General features: G+C 51.8%; 7 protein-coding genes across 7 annotated transcripts; 4 read left to right on the top strand and 3 right to left on the bottom strand.

Moving 5' to 3' along the window:
• Positions 1-868: 868 nt before the first annotated feature.
• On the bottom strand, positions 869-2,024 carry N7477_002038 (DUF3431 domain-containing protein; the record flags this gene model as incomplete). Its single annotated transcript, XM_056963701.1, has 4 exons — positions 869-1,019; positions 1,073-1,654; positions 1,702-1,855; positions 1,904-2,024. The coding sequence occupies 4 exons, from the start codon at positions 2,022-2,024 to the stop codon at positions 869-871; spliced, it is 1,008 nt and encodes a 335-aa protein (XP_056826620.1).
• A 738-nt stretch (positions 2,025-2,762) lies between these two features.
• N7477_002037 (uncharacterized protein) lies at positions 2,763-3,350 on the bottom strand (the record flags this gene model as incomplete). The annotated part of the gene is made up of 1 exon (XM_056963700.1): positions 2,763-3,350. One exon carries the CDS (start codon positions 3,348-3,350, stop codon positions 2,763-2,765), a length of 588 nt encoding a protein of 195 aa, XP_056826619.1.
• Positions 3,351-6,251: 2,901 nt separating this feature from the next.
• Positions 6,252-7,760, top strand: N7477_002036 (mannitol dehydrogenase family protein; the record flags this gene model as incomplete). The annotated part of the gene is made up of 1 exon (XM_056963699.1): positions 6,252-7,760. One exon carries the CDS (start codon positions 6,252-6,254, stop codon positions 7,758-7,760), a length of 1,509 nt encoding a protein of 502 aa, XP_056826618.1.
• Positions 7,761-8,379: 619 nt separating this feature from the next.
• Positions 8,380-9,922, top strand: N7477_002035 (putative aromatic-L-amino-acid decarboxylase; the record flags this gene model as incomplete). Its single annotated transcript, XM_056963698.1, has 3 exons — positions 8,380-8,428; positions 8,487-9,417; positions 9,472-9,922. 3 exons carry the CDS (start codon positions 8,380-8,382, stop codon positions 9,920-9,922), a joined length of 1,431 nt encoding a protein of 476 aa, XP_056826617.1.
• A 444-nt stretch (positions 9,923-10,366) lies between these two features.
• N7477_002034 (hydroxyacyl-thioester dehydratase HTD2) lies at positions 10,367-11,491 on the top strand (the record flags this gene model as incomplete). Its single annotated transcript, XM_056963697.1, has 3 exons — positions 10,367-10,950; positions 11,001-11,048; positions 11,101-11,491. The coding sequence occupies 3 exons, from the start codon at positions 10,367-10,369 to the stop codon at positions 11,489-11,491; spliced, it is 1,023 nt and encodes a 340-aa protein (XP_056826616.1).
• Positions 11,492-12,997: 1,506 nt separating this feature from the next.
• Positions 12,998-14,778, top strand: N7477_002033 (uncharacterized protein; the record flags this gene model as incomplete). Its single annotated transcript, XM_056963696.1, is given in 5 exon segments — positions 12,998-13,216; positions 13,270-13,551; positions 13,571-13,777; positions 13,825-14,131; positions 14,198-14,778. 5 exon segments carry the CDS (start codon positions 12,998-13,000, stop codon positions 14,776-14,778), a joined length of 1,596 nt encoding a protein of 531 aa, XP_056826615.1.
• A 447-nt stretch (positions 14,779-15,225) lies between these two features.
• Positions 15,226-16,705, bottom strand: N7477_002032 (FAD-binding oxidoreductase; the record flags this gene model as incomplete). Its single annotated transcript, XM_056963695.1, has 4 exons — positions 15,226-15,449; positions 15,572-16,045; positions 16,109-16,232; positions 16,286-16,705. The coding sequence occupies 4 exons, from the start codon at positions 16,703-16,705 to the stop codon at positions 15,226-15,228; spliced, it is 1,242 nt and encodes a 413-aa protein (XP_056826614.1).
• Between the last annotated feature and the right edge of the window lie 934 nt (positions 16,706-17,639).

The following is a 17,639-nucleotide window of genomic DNA, read 5'->3' as shown; positions in this document are numbered from 1 at the left end:
CTGTGACCGTGGAAGAGAGTCGAGGACGACATCTTTTATGCACTTGGCTCAGCCTGAAGCTCTCGCCAGTCGCGTGCAGCAGGGTGCATCTCGATGGAGTCTCACGGCCTACTCAAAAGAGGAACGGAGGTGATGCCGGCGTGCTAGCGATAGCGGCATTCGTCTCTTTTGTTCCATTCTGCCCAATCCCCCCCTGCTCCCCCGAATGTCACAATCGTTCTTGGAGAATTGTGCTATAGATATCTGGCATTATGCATCTAGAGATCAGTCAGGGCATTCTAAGGGGATTATGAATGATCTTGTCCATGTTCATGTTCCTATTTATTGCTCTCATAGCATCTTGACCTTTCTCATGGAATCGGGCGGTGAGACCGATTGAAAGCTGTAGCTCGGGCCTCGAACAATCAAGATTCCAATGTCGCATTGGCAACAGCCCGAGGTTTAGCCGTCCTCAACACGAGACGGCAGGTCGGGCCGCTCAGCCACTGAGCCACTCATCTTGTACTATGCACTGCCCTTTGTGGAACGGGTTGAAAGGAGGGGTTCCGCGCTCGAGAGTCCAAGCTAGAAATATCCGACGCTTTGCACCGGGGTGAGATGCACAACGCGTCACGGCGCGGAGGGGGCCAGATCTATCTCACCAGATCTCGTAGGTATCGACAGGTATATCCGATATTGGATACATCACTCCCGGGTCCCGTCGAGTAGGAAACAGTCATAATGATCATGAGCTTTCCACGGTTCCCGGAATGGATCCGAGTCCATGTGTGTGTATGAAATTCAGTGTCCAGGCAAGGCAAGCGTGACTTAGGTCATGTCGTGCAGATGGCATGAGTACCCGGAAAGAATGTATATCTATCGTTTTACTTTATATATTCAATATACACATGATGATGATTCCATCTGGAAGTTTGCGCAGCTCAACGGTCGCTATTCGTGATTGCTTGTAACACCTCCCCGAGGGCAAAGGTCCACACCATCCATACGTATCGCAGCGACACTGCTCATATCGAGGACAACTGTGTGCCATTGTGAGTGAAGGTTACAGATCATGCCACGGCTTTAGACTCACTATATTGCATCCATACCGAAGATGATATGCCACAACTTCTCCAGGACCCAGCCCACACCGAAATCGTCGGTCAAGTCCGTCGTCGCCGCCCAGTCCAAGATCCGTTGATACTCCTGCTTGGGTCGCGCTCGAATCCGGTCACGACTGACGGCGAATTGTGCGCAGCACACGTTTCCGATTTCTCTGGGCACTTTATCCACCGAGACATTGAAGATTTGCTGATACGCATCGGAGAAATATGCGCGGATGTCGTGATTGTCGATATCAGCTTGGGTCGGACTGAGGGGGTATATACCTGTCGGGCAACCTGGATTATGTTGACATCGCAGGTTAATGTATCCATGCGCGTCCACCGACTCAAAGCGGATGTTTCTCAGGGTGTTGTGGGTGAGTGGACCAAAGAGATCGTTGTGCCATTGTTCGGGGTATGCGTGCACGAAGACAGAGTAATCGGGGAGATGATCGTAATAATCGACTACGTAAGAGAGATAGGCCGGTGACTCTCGACCACGTAAAGTTGAAGGGACGAGGAGACCAGCCTCGGGAGTCTTTTCCGTAGTGTAAATGAATGGCGTATTGCCGCTAACTCCGGTTAACTGGGAAGCTGCAGAAGCTGGAAGCGCCCCCACCTTTCATAGCAATAATCGAGAAGCCAGGTCAAATCATCGCTGCGAAGAGACGCGAGGACGAGGCCGACGCTGGAATTCAGAGCATGTGATGTGTATGCCTCCGTCAGGCTGGCGAGCTGTTGTGCAACTTTATGAGCAGATCCGTCACGGAACACTGGACGGTCAGCCACGGGCCCGCCAAGAGATTAGGTGGAGGTGGCACCTTCTATTACAATGGAACCATCTCCAAGTAGGAAAAACGACAGCTGCAGCAGCACTAAGGTGACTGCGGCAATTGCGGCTCTTTTCGAAGTAAGCCAAAACAGTAGGCGGGGTTTCCGCATTTTGCGTGATCCCTTGAGATGGATGCCAGAAGGAAAGAGAAAGAGAGAAAGAAGGAAAAAATGAAATAAATAAAATGAAATAAAAATAAAAAGTAAAAAGACGACAGAGCTCGGCGTTCACGGAAAACAAGAAATGAATGGTCAAGTTTCCAACCGTGGGCCAAGATGCAGCCTCGTTAGGCGGCCTAGATAAAGTTGCCCGACTATCCAAGACTAGGCACCGTCGAAAGAAAATTGGCACTCCATCTTACAATCCACATGGGTGGATCCCCAGACCAGGTGTACGAAAGAACGAGTGAACATTTACAAAAGCCCAGACGGAGGGAACGGGAACCGCATGGAAATGGGTCCGGGAACGGGATCGTCGGATCTGCCCTATGAAAGTTGGGACCAAAGAGCGGCAGTTTTGCGGCCCTGTAAATCTGTCATTTGGGACATTTGAATCGCTTCGAAAATGATGAGAATACAGATCCACCCGGCACTAGCCGAAAGCCGAACAGACAAAAGCCGAAAAGGTAATTGCACCTAATTCATGACGGCCAGTGCATACTTTGTCCATCGACTGACGATTCCATTAAGAACCTGTTGGTTTGTTGCAATCCTACCTTAAATGGAATTTTCCGTTGAATTTCATGTATTTTACGCGTTTTGGTTTGGTCCATGTAATATTACCATACTTACCAGATCCAAAAAGACAAAATACGCGAAAAGCTACTAGTATAAGAATAGAACATGCGATCATTTGTGATGAAACATCGAAGGGCGTTCAAGAGTGCGGTCAAGGTCCAGGATATCGAGGATCTTCTTCCGGGGAATGACCTGGGCATGTCTCGGATTTGCGAAGAATGAGCTACGCACGGCTGCGGCCTTGACCTCCAGGGCACGATACTCTTCTTCAATTTCAGGAGAGGGCCATACTTCCAGAGCTTGGAGCGCCACGGGAGAGAGTCGCTTGGAGAGATCAAGTCGCCCGCTTGTGGGTCTCTGGTGTAGCGAGGACATGCCGACTTGCTGTAAAAAGAGGTTCTCGTTTGCTTCGAGCACGTCCGCGGAGAGATTTTTTGGGCTCAGGTCTTCCAAGATGAGAATGAGGTCGTGCATAGGGGTGGGAGATCTTGTCGCGCGAACCTGGGGGTCTGCGGGAACGAACTCGATGCGGCCATCGATGTGGACTGCCATCTCACGCATGAGGATGTAGTTGCCCAGCAGTACCAGATCGAACAAGGACAGTCCGGCGTGGCGCCGTACATTTCGCGGGTCAGTATCTCTGATACCGGTTGAGAAGATGCGGTCGATCGTAGACTGCACATCCCGAATCTCCTGCATTGTGACGATGGTAATAAGGCCATTCTCGCTTTGAACCCCGTCTAATAAGAGGCAAGCAAAGGATGTAGCACTTGAATGGACATGCCTGAAGATTTGTATTAAAACGATGGATGAGAGAATAATTTCTTGCCTGAGGCGCGAGTCGTTCTCCATTTCAAGATGGAAAGTCTCCTCGGTATGATACCAGTAGAAATTTGTTGAAATGTCGAACGGAAAGTGGTGTCACACTGTAGACAGCTGATTGTATCAAGTTTCCGTGTTGGAAGGTGATTTTTCTTCATGGCAGTTTGCGAATTGCAGAGACTTATACTGTCCTCAAAACAACTTTGGAAGAAATGTTCGAGGCCAAACTTCGAGAGCAAAGGACGATTGTCTAAACACCTTCATTGTAGCATCCCTCTTTGTTACCAAATCTTCTTTATCGGTATGCATTGATCCCTCGAGATGTTTCAGTGCTTTATATCAGATTATGGTGATTGTCTCGGTACTCGACGCTTTGTCACAAAAATAGACACCGCCCACCCAAACAGACAATGTGCTTTTCTCTGTGTTTTGCGATGAAACATCAAACTACTAGAAGTATCAGAAGGCCGACAGAAAGAAAAAAGTTCAACTCAACCTCAAAGACGTCATAGGTCATCGGCTGGCCCATCTATCTCCACGCGATCCTGGGCGAATCACGGAATGATTGCATTTCCGGGATGAGCCCTGAGCGAGGCCATCGAGATAGGACTACCTAGGCCACTCTCCGTCCGGTCTTCGGGGTACATCTTCATCTCGTCGTCATCGCAGGTCGCACTCTGTCACAGCTTGTGACAAAGGTTGTCCCGTATCCACTCGTTACCGCCTGGACTCGAAGTTCTCGTTGAAGAGCTATGGGGAGATAGACCAGAACCGAATTTGGCCTGTCCGACGGTCACCAGCACTTTAGTCCAAGTAAGAATCGCTATCAATGTTGATGGTACGGGAATTTGCCTTCGATTGCCCTCGAAACCATTCTGCAAACATGGTACCAATCGCGCGATGGGTGAGAGTCGCATGCGAGCGTGGGAAGCTTGGCAGAATGTCGATCAGTATCATCCCGAGCAAGAGCCACGTTGTGCAAACTGTCAGTAGTTGCGACGAATGGAAACGCAATGGCCATTAACATGGGGCAATGCGGAGGTATTTATCAATGAGTACTCGCTCACAGAAAAAATCGAGACCATGGATGTCATTGCGGGACTGAGCCATTTCGGGTGGCAATCAAGCCGGCCCCACATATCACCTTGGACCCCTTTGTCGGCATGAATATCCCCCGGCACGAAGGAGAATGTGTTATTCCGAGTGTTTGTTGCATTTGCACATCTATTGGGCACCCAGGGAACCCGACATCTATTCCATATAAATATGTGTTCTCATGGACTAGATAAGATCAGAGTTTTCAATAGCATCGACAGTTTGACCGCCTTCCTCTTTCCAACACCCCTGAGCCCAAATTGCTATGCATGTGGACAATGTGAACATTGGAGGGTTTCCAACCCAGGTGCGAAAATGAGATATTAAGCTAACAGAAAGCTAAGGATTTCCCGCCTTCTCCGTGTGGCTTGGGTGAAATCCAGACGGTGCCCTGGATGCTGAAACCAAAGAGTAAGATTACCCAATCAAATTTGACTAGACAATGGCGCTTCAAGTGGCACGAACCCAGTAGTTCGAATATCGGGTCTCACAGTTCTATCAATTCTCAGATCTCTTCATCTGAACTTCCATGAAGCTTGACCTCGTTCAATGGCAAGTGGGAAATGAGAACTCAGTCTACTCAAACTCGAACAATCGTTCAAAGGAGCTAGTTATCGTGATTCGTCGTAAACCGGCCGAAATGATCCTTCGCAAATTTGCCAAAGGACTGTTGAACTTGCACGTCGTGTCGGGGAAAGCAATTGGACCCTGGTTGGGTTGCAGCGTTCCAATGACTTGGGTAAGGATATCTTGAGCCAACATGACGATGCATTATACTCGTCGGAACTTCTATCAGTATCTCAGGTGCTACAACTGGGCGACATGTTGGAGATGCAAAACCTAACATACTCCCACAACGACTATTATAAGTCTTCTGGTGTTCAATAGCATAGTTTGCGCCATATAGCGGTAGCAAGGCAACTGAAAACGGTCTTGACCGATTGCTATCCAGCCTGTCTAAAAATAGACAGGGATACTGTGCGGCTCTTGGTGTACCTGCGGCAGGTGGTACCTCCCAATTCGAATGGCGACTCTTCCAGCTTGTAGGTCTCGCTTCCTCTATGGAAAAGACCCGAGATCCCCAAGATATCCGCACAGCCTAATGCATAGAACTAGCCTGTCAACTCCTTACCCTTCGAAGGAGTGCGGTTGCCCCTGAGCTACGTGCTCGAGGCGGTCAACGTTCTAGACCGTATCAAAGGTCAGATGATGCGAAACCCCCTTTCGGCGCATCGCTTTATCGTTCAATTGAACGAGCTACGGTCCAATGGGAAGGTGTGGCTAAAGTCAAGGGGGAAAGAAAGGGACAAGACAAGAAAAAAAAAAGACACGAATGGGATCGGGGACGGGACGAAGATGGGGTGAAAATTCAGCGTTCAACCCAAATAAAATTGACGGCCGATTCGGAGACTTCCTACCCCTCCAAAACTGTGAACAGATCGAAAGCATGCGAAACCCCAGGGAAAATCCACGATGGAAAGCAAAACCCGTGAATAGATCGCCACTTTGATCCACTATTCCCATCTCGACCCACTCAGCCCGCATGATGTAATGTTGTGTGTCTGTCAGAAAACCGGCGGTGACCTTCCTTTGCTCCTTCATTCCTAAATCCCACCTTCTCATTCTTCCTTCACTCCTTCCTTTCACTTCTTCTCTTCTCTTTACCTATCATTTCAATTCACAATGGCACCCCTCAAACTGAATAACGCGAACTTGCCACAGATCGCCACCGCTGGCGAGGCCGCGGTCAAGGTCCCCACCTACAAGCGCGGTGCCGCCGTCAAGGAGGGAATCGTCCACATTGGTGTGGGTGGCTTCCACCGCGCCCATTTGGCCGTTTATGTCGACCAGTTGATGCAAAAGCACGGCATCACCGACTGGGCCATCTGCGGCGTCGGTCTGCAACCTTTCGATGCCGGCATGCGCGATGTCCTGTCTTCTCAGGATCACCTGTATACCGTCATTGAGCGGTCTGCCAAGGGAAGCTTCGCCAACGTTGTAGGTAGTATCAATTCCTATCTCTTCGCCCCTGACGACCGTGAGGCCGTCATCGCCAAGATGGCTCACCCCGACACCCACATTGTCTCCCTCACTATCACCGAGAGCGGTTACTATTACAACGAGAACACCCACGAGTTGCAGAGCGAGCATCCGGATATCCAATTTGATCTCGACCCGGCCAACGAAAAGGCCCCCCGCACCACGTTTGGCTTCCTTTATGCTGCTATGGTTCGCCGCCGAAAGCAGGGCCTGAAGCCCTTCACCGTTATGTCTTGCGATAACATGCAGAAGAACGGTGCTATCACCCGTCATATGCTCGAGTCATTCGCCCGTCTGCGTGATCCCGAAGTCGCCAAGTGGATTGCCGAGAAAGCCCACTTCCCTAACGCTATGGTCGACCGCATCACCCCTCAGACCTCCGCCGCGGACAAAGCTTCGCTTGCTGAGAACTTTGGTATCGAAGATGCGTGGCCCGTCGTGACCGAGCCCTTCATGCAGTGGGTGATCGAGGATCACTTTTCTGACGGCCGCCCGCCTTTCGATCAGGTCGGTGTTCAGCTCGTGACAAATGTGCACGACGTCGAGCAGTTCGAGAAGCACAAGCTACGCCTTCTCAATGGCAGTCACTCCGCTATCGGTTATCCTGGTCAGCTGGCCGGCTTCAAATATGTTCATGAGGTCATGGAGCACCCCTTGTTGCGCAAGCTAGTATGGCAAATGATGCAGGAAGAAGTCAAGCCCCTCCTGCCTCACATTCCAGGCGTTGATATCGACCAATATTGCAATACCCTCGTTGAGCGCTTCTCTAACCCGACAATCATGGACCAATTGCCTCGTGTCTGCCTGAACGCGTCTGGCAAGATCCCTCAGTTCATCATGCCTTCGATTGCCGAGGCGATCTGGATTGTCGGTCCCTTCCGCCGTCTGTGCTTCGTCGCGGCTGCCTGGTTCCATTACCTCAAGGGTGTCGACGACAGCGGCAAGCCCTTCGAGGTGGAAGATCCGATGCGTGAGGAGCTACAGGCGAAGGCCCGCGCTGGGGGCACCAACCCAGCCGAGCTGCTTAGCATCAAGAATCTCTTCGGTGACGACTTGCGCAATGACAAGCGATTCATCGAGCAGGTTACCACGGCCATGGAGGAGATTGCTCAGGATGGCATCCTGAAGACACTTCCCAAGTACGTGGACTAATCGCCCCTGGGAGCATTCTTCTTGTTTTTTGAAAATGATTTACCTGCGTCTACGAGCGATGTTATCACTTTCTATTCTTATCCATGCGTCATGAGAATGTGATATACGCAAAAAGCACATAGATATAGAAGAGATAGTACAATGTCTCAACCACTTCAGTCCGTTCACTCTGTAGGGAAAAGGCGATAGCCACCCCTGAACACCAGCGCCGAATGCATGCAAGCCGAAAAACCCCCCTCCTCCCCAGTCATCCAATTCTTCGGAATGTACAGGCGACGTCGATCGGGTTCGAAGCCCATGTGTACACACGAGGGTTATCCCACAAATAGCGAAATTGGTGCTAGGCCAATTGGATTCGTATCACCAGTGACATGGTGAAATCGAAATTGACACTCGGGAATACGGAATTGATTCCGACGCCCTTTGACATCCCACCACGACCGTGAACTTGCTTCCTTGTACTTTGACTTAACCCCAATTGCTTCTTGACTCCTCACAATAATTGGGTTCCCTCCTCATTTTCCCCTGGCCCTCAATTTTCTGTTGGGATATCCTTGGTTCTCTGTTCGTTTGGAGCGTGCAACTGTCCCAACTCCCCCGCCCCCGCGAAAAAAGAATCATGGATCGCGAACAATTCCGCAATGCCGCGCATTCGGCCATCGATGACAGTGCGCTTCTACATTCCTTCCAGAATCTGACTCAATCGCTGATTCCACCCGTTTACAGTCGTAAATTACTTCGATACTGTCCCGGAGCGCAGAGTTCTCCCCGCCGTTGACCCTGGATACCTCCGTCCTCTGATTCCCGAGAACCCTCCCGCCGAGGGAGAAGCCTGGGCGCAGATCCAGGAAGATGTTGATTCCAAAATCAAGCCGGGTCTAACACACTGGCAGTCACCCAACTTCATGGCGTACTACCCCGCCTCTGTGACTTACCCGAGCCTTCTGGGTGAGATGTACTCAGCGGCCTTTACGGCCCCAGCTTTCAACTGGTTGTGTTCGCCGGCTTGCACCGAATTGGAGACCATCGTCATGGACTGGGTCGCTCGCGCATTGGCTCTGCCCGAGTGCTTCCTGAGCACATCGGAGAACCGCGGCGGCGGCGTGATTCAGAACAGTGCCAGTGACGCCATCGCTACGATGATGGTGGCCGCGCGGGAGAGGCGAGTGCGGGAGTTGGTTCTGGCAGAAGGGCTACAGGAGGGTACAGCGGAATATGAAGAGCGGAAGATGGACCTCCAGCCGCGCCTGGTGGCTATCGCGAGTGACCAGACACACAGTAGTGCAGCTAAGGGCGCCTTGATTGCGGGCACTCGGTTCCGCAGCGTGACGACAGGGTTGGACAACAATATGGAGATGACTGCCTCCCGCCTGCGCGAGGTGTTGGAGAAGTGCGACCGGGATAGACTGACGCCGTACCATTTGACCATGACCTTTGGCACCACCAATACCTGCAGTGTTGACCGTTTTGCCGAGATCAAGGCAGTGCTGCAGGAGAAGCCTGCATGGCAACGGATCTGGGTGCATGTCGATGCCGCGTACGCCGGCGCGTCTCTGGTGGCTGATGAGTTCCAGTACATCACAAAGGACTTTGCGGAGGGAGTCGACAGCTTCAACATGAATATGCACAAGTGGTTGCTGGTTAACTTCGATGCCAGGTGAGTCGCAGCCATTCGACGTGTCTTTTACTGTTTCAAGCTGACCTCTTCCAGTGTCCTTTTCGTGCGTAATCGTCTCGATTTGACCAACGCTCTTGACATCACCCCGACATACCTCCGCAACCCCTACTCGGACCTGGGCACGGTGATCGATTACCGCAACTGGTCCATCTCACTAGGACGCCGCTTCCGAGCTCTGAAGATTTGGTTCGTCATGCGTAGTTATGGTCTCAACGGCATGAAAGCCCACATCCGCAAGACCGTCGAGCTTGGTAACATCTTTGCCGACCTCGTTCGGGGTCGGTCGGATCTGTTCGAGATCGTCACGAAGCCAGGTTTCTGCCTCACAGTCTTTCGCATTAAGAACCCGCAGGCATCTCGCTCGTCCGATGGCGTGATCGAGAAGGATGAGGTGGCTGATGGGATCACCAAAAAGGTTTACGAGTTGATCAACTCGCGGGCGAGATCTTCATCACCTCGACAGTCATCGACGGGGTGTACGTGATTCGTGTGGTGAGTGCGAATCCGATGGCGGAGGAGAAGTACGTGCGTAATGCGTTCGACATTATCGTTCGCACGACGGACGAGGTTCTGGAAATGAAATAGATGTACATTACATATGTTGGGTAATTGATTATTACAACATATCCATGTCTCACTTCTAATCGATGATTTCAAATTCAAATAAATCTTCGATCATTTGATATTTAAATACCAAAAAAAATCAGTGTTCGCTTTGTGTATCATTTGGACTATTGCCTGTTCCATTAAACTGTGTGTAATTGCAAGTTGAACGCAAAAATGATATGACATAAATCATAAAGCCGACTTGCGGCAATTCGGCCCTTTCCCCACGTCTTAAGAATTGGAGATAGCGTCAGTCCCTCTGGGAGTCTGGCCTTCGATTTCAGGGATTTAACAGATTTAAAACAGTTTTGAATTTTGAAGCATGTGTACATTGGCGCAGCTACGCCCTCATCTCCCTGCGCGTGCATTGAACACGGCTCGCCGTTTCACTACCTCGCATCACATTAACACGCCCGCTGCGACGGTAGCCGACGCTTTCCTGTCGCGCTTCCAATCGCTGGGACCTCAAACCCGCACCCAGACTCTCGATGCCAACCAGTTGCAGCTTCTCGGCCTTACCCTGAATCGACCTTCCCTCTTCCCCGGGTCACCATCACTGTCGAACACGTCAACTCCGCCGCTCCATACGCCAGTGCCGCCTGGGTACCACCTCGCGTATTTCACGCCGGCATTTTTGGAATCAGAGCTCGGCGCCGACGGTACGGATGCCTCATACAACCCCGAGGCGCCGTTCACGCGCCGTATGTGGGCGGGTGGTGAGGTACTCTGGCCACGCGGTGCCGATGAGAAGCCCAACCCGTTGCGCATCGGACAACAAGTGAGCGAGACCACACGGGTCCTCAGTGCCGAGCCCAAAGTGGTCAAGAAGACTGGCGAGGAAATGATCGTGGTGGGTGTGGAGAAGGAATTTGCTAACGAGCAGGGGGTCTCGATCGTTGATCGCAGGTCTGTCATTACCTTCCATTGGCCTTTGCAGACTGACTGACTGGATACAGGAACTGGGTTTTCCGGAAAGCTCTCCCAGTGCCAACTGCCTCGGCCCTGTCGAGCGCATCACTCTCCCCTTCTTCAACCTCCCACCTGACTCTTCCGAAGCCTTCATCGACCACTACGGAAGGAAACACCCACACTCGCACGCTGGTGCAAACCCCCCGTCACGCTCTTCCGATTTTCGGCCCTCACCTTCAACCCTCACAAAATCCACTACTCTCTTCCCTGGGCGCGTGATGTGGAGGGACATCGGGACATTGTGGTTCATGGCCCTCTGAACCTGATCTCTGTCCTCGACCTGTGGAGGGACATTCGAAGCCGGACGAGTGCAGACCCGACGACGATCATCCCGCAGCGCATCTCTTACCGTGCGACGAGCCCGCTGTATGCAGGAGAGGAGTATCAGATTGTGCTACAGGAGGATGGAGATGTCGCCAAGGTCGAGATCGTCGCACCGGGCGAAGTGGTGGCCATGAAAGCAGAGATCCAAGCGTAAGCGCACTCAATCTACCATGCATGTGGATTGTTTACGTCGCAAGATCTTGATATCGTTCTCCCATCTGGAAATCATGCACCTGAGCATAAGAGGATGATTCTGGATCATTGTTGCTGCATGGGATCGTACCAAGCTTTTCCCGTGTAGTACAAGTAGATGGAGTTTGATCTTTCACTGACGAATTACTGTCCTCAATCTACGCGCTATATTTCACCCCCTTACGGTCTAGAATTCACTATCTACAGGTCCAGATCTGAGCCCCAGATCTCGACATCTAGCGAAGGGGGAAATGTAGCATGTCGATGAATGCATTCCCCCTTTGTGCAAAGCCAGGATTCCTCCCTCGAGGGAGACTCTTCCGACAGACCCCGTTGGGTCTTCTTGTCATGCAGGTGGGACGGCTCCCGGACAAGACAGTGGACGCGGACTAAGCGAAGATGGATCGCGATAAGGTAGAGATGGAAAAGAACCCGAATTAGGCCATTCTCCCGCATGAAAACGGCAACAAAACCCAGAGACATCCAGTGTGGGACTGTCGCTGTCTTCAAGAATTGGCCCGGTTTGACTGCGAGTGCGAGGAAACCGGCTAAATTTTTGCTTGAGCCAAGCTGGAAACAAGCCGAATGCCCAATCCAGTCACGCTAAATCCAAGCCAAGTCTCAGCCAAGAGTAAGCTAAATGTAAGCTCAATGTGAGCTCCAGGTAAGCGTCAATCCAGAGGCGGAATGTAACCTTCCCCGTTTTCCATCTCCACATCTCGTCCCTCCCCGGAATTCCCAGCGGCGTTCACACTAGTCTCCGAAGGGGGATCGGGCTTGCATCTCGGATTCCACCAATAAACCGACGCAGCACAAGATCGAGGCGACTCTGTTTTGAGTCCCAAACCTGGGCTAATTATGATCGATGCACCTGACCCAGCTGCGTGACACGGTCAGATCGGGGCCCAAGTTCTCTGGTCCTGTTCTGTGAGAGCCTCAAGACCCTATGTCCCATATGGCCGCGAGTCTTGACTGTTTCTCTTAGGGATCCACGTCAATCTCAATGTCTGGGAGCTACCAGCCAAAGCTTGTCCGGGGCCCCCGCATTTTCCCCCCCAATTCGAATTTAACCAGCCCGCACAGTCCGTTGCTACCCAGCGGACGAGACACCCCTGCAAAGTTGAACCGACGCCACCAACTTCGGTCAGCGAATTTTCCCTCCCAGCCCTCGGTAGTGGCTAGCCTTGTCTGGTCAGATCCGAGCCTCCAGTCCAATAGGGTCCGAGGTGAACAACGCCATGTTCAACCCGTTGCAATCGCCGCGTTCGCTTTCGGCGTTGAAACGGGAAAAATCCCGGCGGAGGTCATCCCCCTTCCCATCAGATCGCCACTGCACGCGGTGCTATGGGACAACAAAGGTGGACGGGGAGATGCAGATGCGGCAAAGGATATAAGACCCCCACCCCCCTTGGCACTCGGCCTCCTTGCCTTTCACTTTTCCTCTCACTGATCATCGAGAATTCCGAAAATGTCGGATATCAAGGACGAAAAGGATGGGTCATACCCGGCCGATAAGGACCCTCAGGTCGAAAAGGCCGACGTGCTGCATTCCGAGGTTTTGGTGAACGCGGATCTCATGAACGATGCTTTCGACGGTGAGAATCGAGAGCACCAGATGGGGGTGTGGCAGGCTGCGAAGCAACACCCATGGGCTTGTTTCTGGGCATTCACCATGTGCTTTACCATCGTGAGTTTCATCTCTTGAGTTATTTCCTTTGCAGACAAGCTCATGCCAAACAGGTCATGGAATCGTTCGATATGTTCCTGAACGGTAACTTTGTTGCATTGACCAAGTTTCAACAAGTGTACGGTGTCAAGACCGGTCCTGATACATATTCAATCCCAACTAAATGGCAGAGTGCCCTCTTCCAATCCGGGCAATGTGGTGCTTTCGTCGGTGTGTTCTTGGCCGGTCCCGTCACCAACCGTCTTGGTTACCGCTGGACTACCATCTTGGCACTTGTTCTCATGAACGCCACCATTTTCATTTCCTTCTTTGCCAACTCTCTCGCTCTCCTGACGGTCGGTCAGGCATTGGAAGGTGTTCCGTGGGGTTTCTTCATTGCAAACTCCCCCCGCTTATGCCAGTGAAATTGTGCCTCTCTCCCTCCGAGGTGCCTGCACGGCTACTCTGCAGATGAGTTGGTCAATCGGTTCGATCATTGTCGCCGCTGCCACCCTCGGCTACAACAAGCAAAACTCCGAATGGGCTTGGCGCGCTCCTCTGGCCTTGCAGTGGCTCTTCCCCGTATGTATCTCGTTTCCGGATTTATGATCCAGAGCTGACTGTGTTAGACACCTCTGTTGATTCTCATCTTCCTCGCTCCTGAATCTCCGTGGTGGTTGATTCGTCGAGGCCGCAAAGAGGAGGCCCTTCGCTCCATCAGGCGCCTCGGTGAGAAAAATGAAGACCATGCCCACCAATCACTTGCTATGATGGAGCGAACGGTCGAGATTGAGGCCCAGATGGGCGGCGCTCCGAACCTCCTCGACCTTCTCAAGGGAACCGATCTGCGGCGCACGACCATCACCTGCCTAATGTACGCGTCGCAGAACTTTGCTGGAAATCTGATTGCCAACCAGGCCACTTTCTTCTTTGAGCGTGAGTAGCTTGCCCCTCCCCCCCCCCACATAACGTGTGCGGAACGTATGACTGACCCCCACATAGAAGCCGGTATCTCTCCCGACAAGGCCTTCCAGCTCAATCTGATCAACTCCTGTCTTCAATTTGTGGCCAACGCCGGCTCATGGGGTCTATCTGCGTGGTTCGGTCGTCGAACCATCTATCTCTGGGGCACAGCCACCAACATCACCCTGCTCATCATTCTCGGCATCTGCGCCTCTGTCCACCAGTCCACTGCGACCAACTACGCCCAGGCCGTCCTGGGAATTCTTATCTCGTTCGTCTTTGCCGGCACATGCGGACCCATCTCCTACACCATCATTTCCGAGACATCCTCTGTCCGTCTTCGTGCTCTGAGCACAGCTGTTGGTCGTGCCGCCTACTACGTCGCGGAGATCCCCATGATATATCTGGCCTCCAAGATGTTGAACACCACGGGATGGAACCTTGCAGGAAAGTGTGGTTACGTCTGGGCAGGTACCGCCTGCGTCTGCTGGGTGTTGGCCTACTTCTATCTTCCCGAGCTCAAGCACCGCTCATACCGTGAGAGTGACATTTTGTTCAACCGCAAGATCTCGGCCCGGAAGTTCAAGACGACTGTCATTGACGTGAGGGACAACGAGTAAGGGTCGTGTGATGATATCCAGGAGGAACGGAAATGTTTTATGAGTTTGCGCATTATGCATATATCCCAAAGATAACCTCGATGACCTTTGAATAATACAACGGATTCAGTTCCTTTCAGCAACCTACCAAAAGCCTTTGTAGAAGTAACCGATGATTGTTGATACTGTGACATCATTGACATAGAACATCTTCGCGCACCTTGCAAGCAGGTGACAATGTGAAAGATTTGAGCTCAATATTTAGTCAAAGCAACAAAGTATTTAGACATTCATACACTGCCCAGGTGGGAAGATGTAGAAAGACAGAGTTCAAAGAGCCATGGACACGGGTTTTCAATAATATGTGAAGGAGAATCCATCGCCGGCGAGGTGAGCATGGAACAGTTTATATTGGACCAGATAAGTGTGTGACGATGACGGTCCATTTCATAAATTTCAATCACAACTTCACCACTCATGAGCATTGTCTAAGCCTTGAGTGCCGGATACGTCTCCTTGATCCAAGTATCCACAGATTCTCCCCGTTGGATCCCACCGACGTCGGATCTCCATCAAGCGCTTCGCATTCTCGTCGGCCCAGAACTTCGTCTTGCGCACTTGGAAATCAGAATCCCCAAGGTAGGCGCCGACCGAATGCCGTTCGACTTTTTCCATGATGCTCCTGACCCAGCCTTGGCAACGTCGATCGTCGGTTTCCTGTTCCCACACGGTATACAGAGCAAAGTAATGATCCGATTGCATGCTCAGTGCCATATCGGGGAGCTTTCGACGGCTACAGGGGTTCATAGCATACCACAATGCGAATGATTTGCGATGGGGAGTGTGGTAAATGCCTCTTCCAAAACCGCCGGGACATCCGCGTCATCGGCCATGTAGGCGTTATCGGCACAGTAACGGTGGTTCTCGGGGTTTGCAGCTGCCTGGTTATTGTACTGCTCGTCAAGACTATCTTCTTTGGAGAACCGTTCGTCGACTGTGCCCGCGGGCCGGCTTTGCTGAGCCGGACGAAGTACCTTGTCGGCGGCTTCCGCTGAGTCCTTCATGGTGACAAACAGCACGAAGAACCGCATTTCGTTGCTACCTTCCGGGAAATGCGAGATGGCCGCAATTTCCGTGTCCTTGTCGAACGTGGGAGAGAGCTCAATGATCCACCGGAATACCTCACGATAACAATGAATAGGATAAATGTAGCCCGAAGATCGAAAGCCACCATTCTTGGGGTATGGGTTCAAGCGAAGATGGAACTTGGTCACCACGCCAGGGAATCCTTAACGACAGTCAGTCCTTGAAGGAGAAACATGGAAACATCGGGTGTGAAGCCAAAGCATACCGGGTCCGGCGCCTCGTGCGGCCCAATACAACTCCGAGTTTTGTTCGGCGTTGCAGTGCAGCAGATTACCCTCGGCCGTGACGACGTCCACGGCTTCAACTCTTTCGCAGGCCCAGCCCCAATTCTGCAAACATGTTAGTCAGATCCATTGAGCGAGAAAAAAAAAGAGAAACTCACACGACAGTTCCATCCCATACCTCCCTGCAAGAGGAAACCTCCCAGGCCAACGTCGGGACAATGTCCACCGGGAAACATGAGTTGATGATCTCGGATCAGAACCGAGTTCAGCTCCCGGCCCGTCATACTGGGAGTAGCTCTGGCAATCCGATTCTCTGCATCGACTTCGACCTGCTTGAAGTTGCCGAGATCGATCAGAATGGAATTATCACGCACACTCCACGCTGCCCACGAGTGGCCACCCGATCGAACGGCCACACGACAATTGCGCTCCACTGCGAGCTTCACGGCGGCAACAATATCCTCCTCGCAGGTTGCCTTGACCACGGCCAGGGGGAATCGGCGCGGGCGACGATGGTTGAATACACGCCCGATGCGCGCATCTTCGTAAGTGTCCGAGTCCTGCCAAATGATCTGCATTATTCCGTGGTTGATGATAATGATACAGTGGAAGTGACACTTGATTTGTAGCTGTTGTCGTGTACGATCTCCACTTCTCAACCCCGTGGGGACACTTCACAGTCAATAGTGGTGATGTGGTCCACATCCCGATTTCGATTCCGATTCTCCACCTATCTCTTACGGCTGGTGCACTATCTCTCGTGATGATCATGATTGATCGATGGTCCATTGATTCCTTAGGAACAGGTATCCTCGGGGGAAATGAGTTGTAAAAAGCTGTCTAAGTGTCGTATGAAACAATTCATTCCCCGGTGGATAGGCACTGATCCCAAATCTAGAGATAGAATAGCAGCTCGAAGGGCTGATCAGAAATGCCATAGCCCTGTGTATTTATGGGTTGATCAACAATCTCCATGTAGGCCGGATTTAGATTGAAGCACTAATTCGCGATCGCTCATGATTATGCCACCGCCCACCGTCTGTCCTGGCTTCGCGTTGTCTCCATCAATCAGCCTTCTCTCCATGGGCCACCACCTTGATAATGCTTGCTTGGTGGCAATGATTCTCAATGTCAAGAGTGGAAGAATATGAGGTCTGATTTCGGTCCACTGCACTATGTGAATGGTCGTTGATGGGTGATGGCACGCCGGCGCCTCACGAAAACCCGCCGCTTGGGAGGTGAGGAGAACAGAGGTACCCTAACATCGTACTCCGTCCTCGCCCAACCCCTCCAAATGTCGATTAGTGGATGAGGACCAACCTTTGCATAATGTATAGGATAGTGAGGTACTTCCTCATTACCCTTGCGTTGAGTGCTCAGTGCCCATTCCTCACCGTATTACGCCCATTGAATAGAACTGAGCATGGTCTCGACCGACCCGACTTGCTCACAGACTATTACACATCTTGGCCTACTCACTCAACCTGACTGGTGGGAAGGGGAATGAGCGGC

This window comes from Penicillium maclennaniae (assembly GCF_028827695.1).
Source record: "Penicillium maclennaniae strain IBT 15551 chromosome Unknown utg000002l:1.0-2354659.0:1.0-2356205.0, whole genome shotgun sequence".
Lineage (NCBI taxonomy): Eukaryota > Fungi > Ascomycota > Eurotiomycetes > Eurotiales > Aspergillaceae > Penicillium > Penicillium maclennaniae.
Note: the sequence above shows the minus strand (reverse complement) of the source record. Positions and strands in the feature narration are given on the sequence as shown.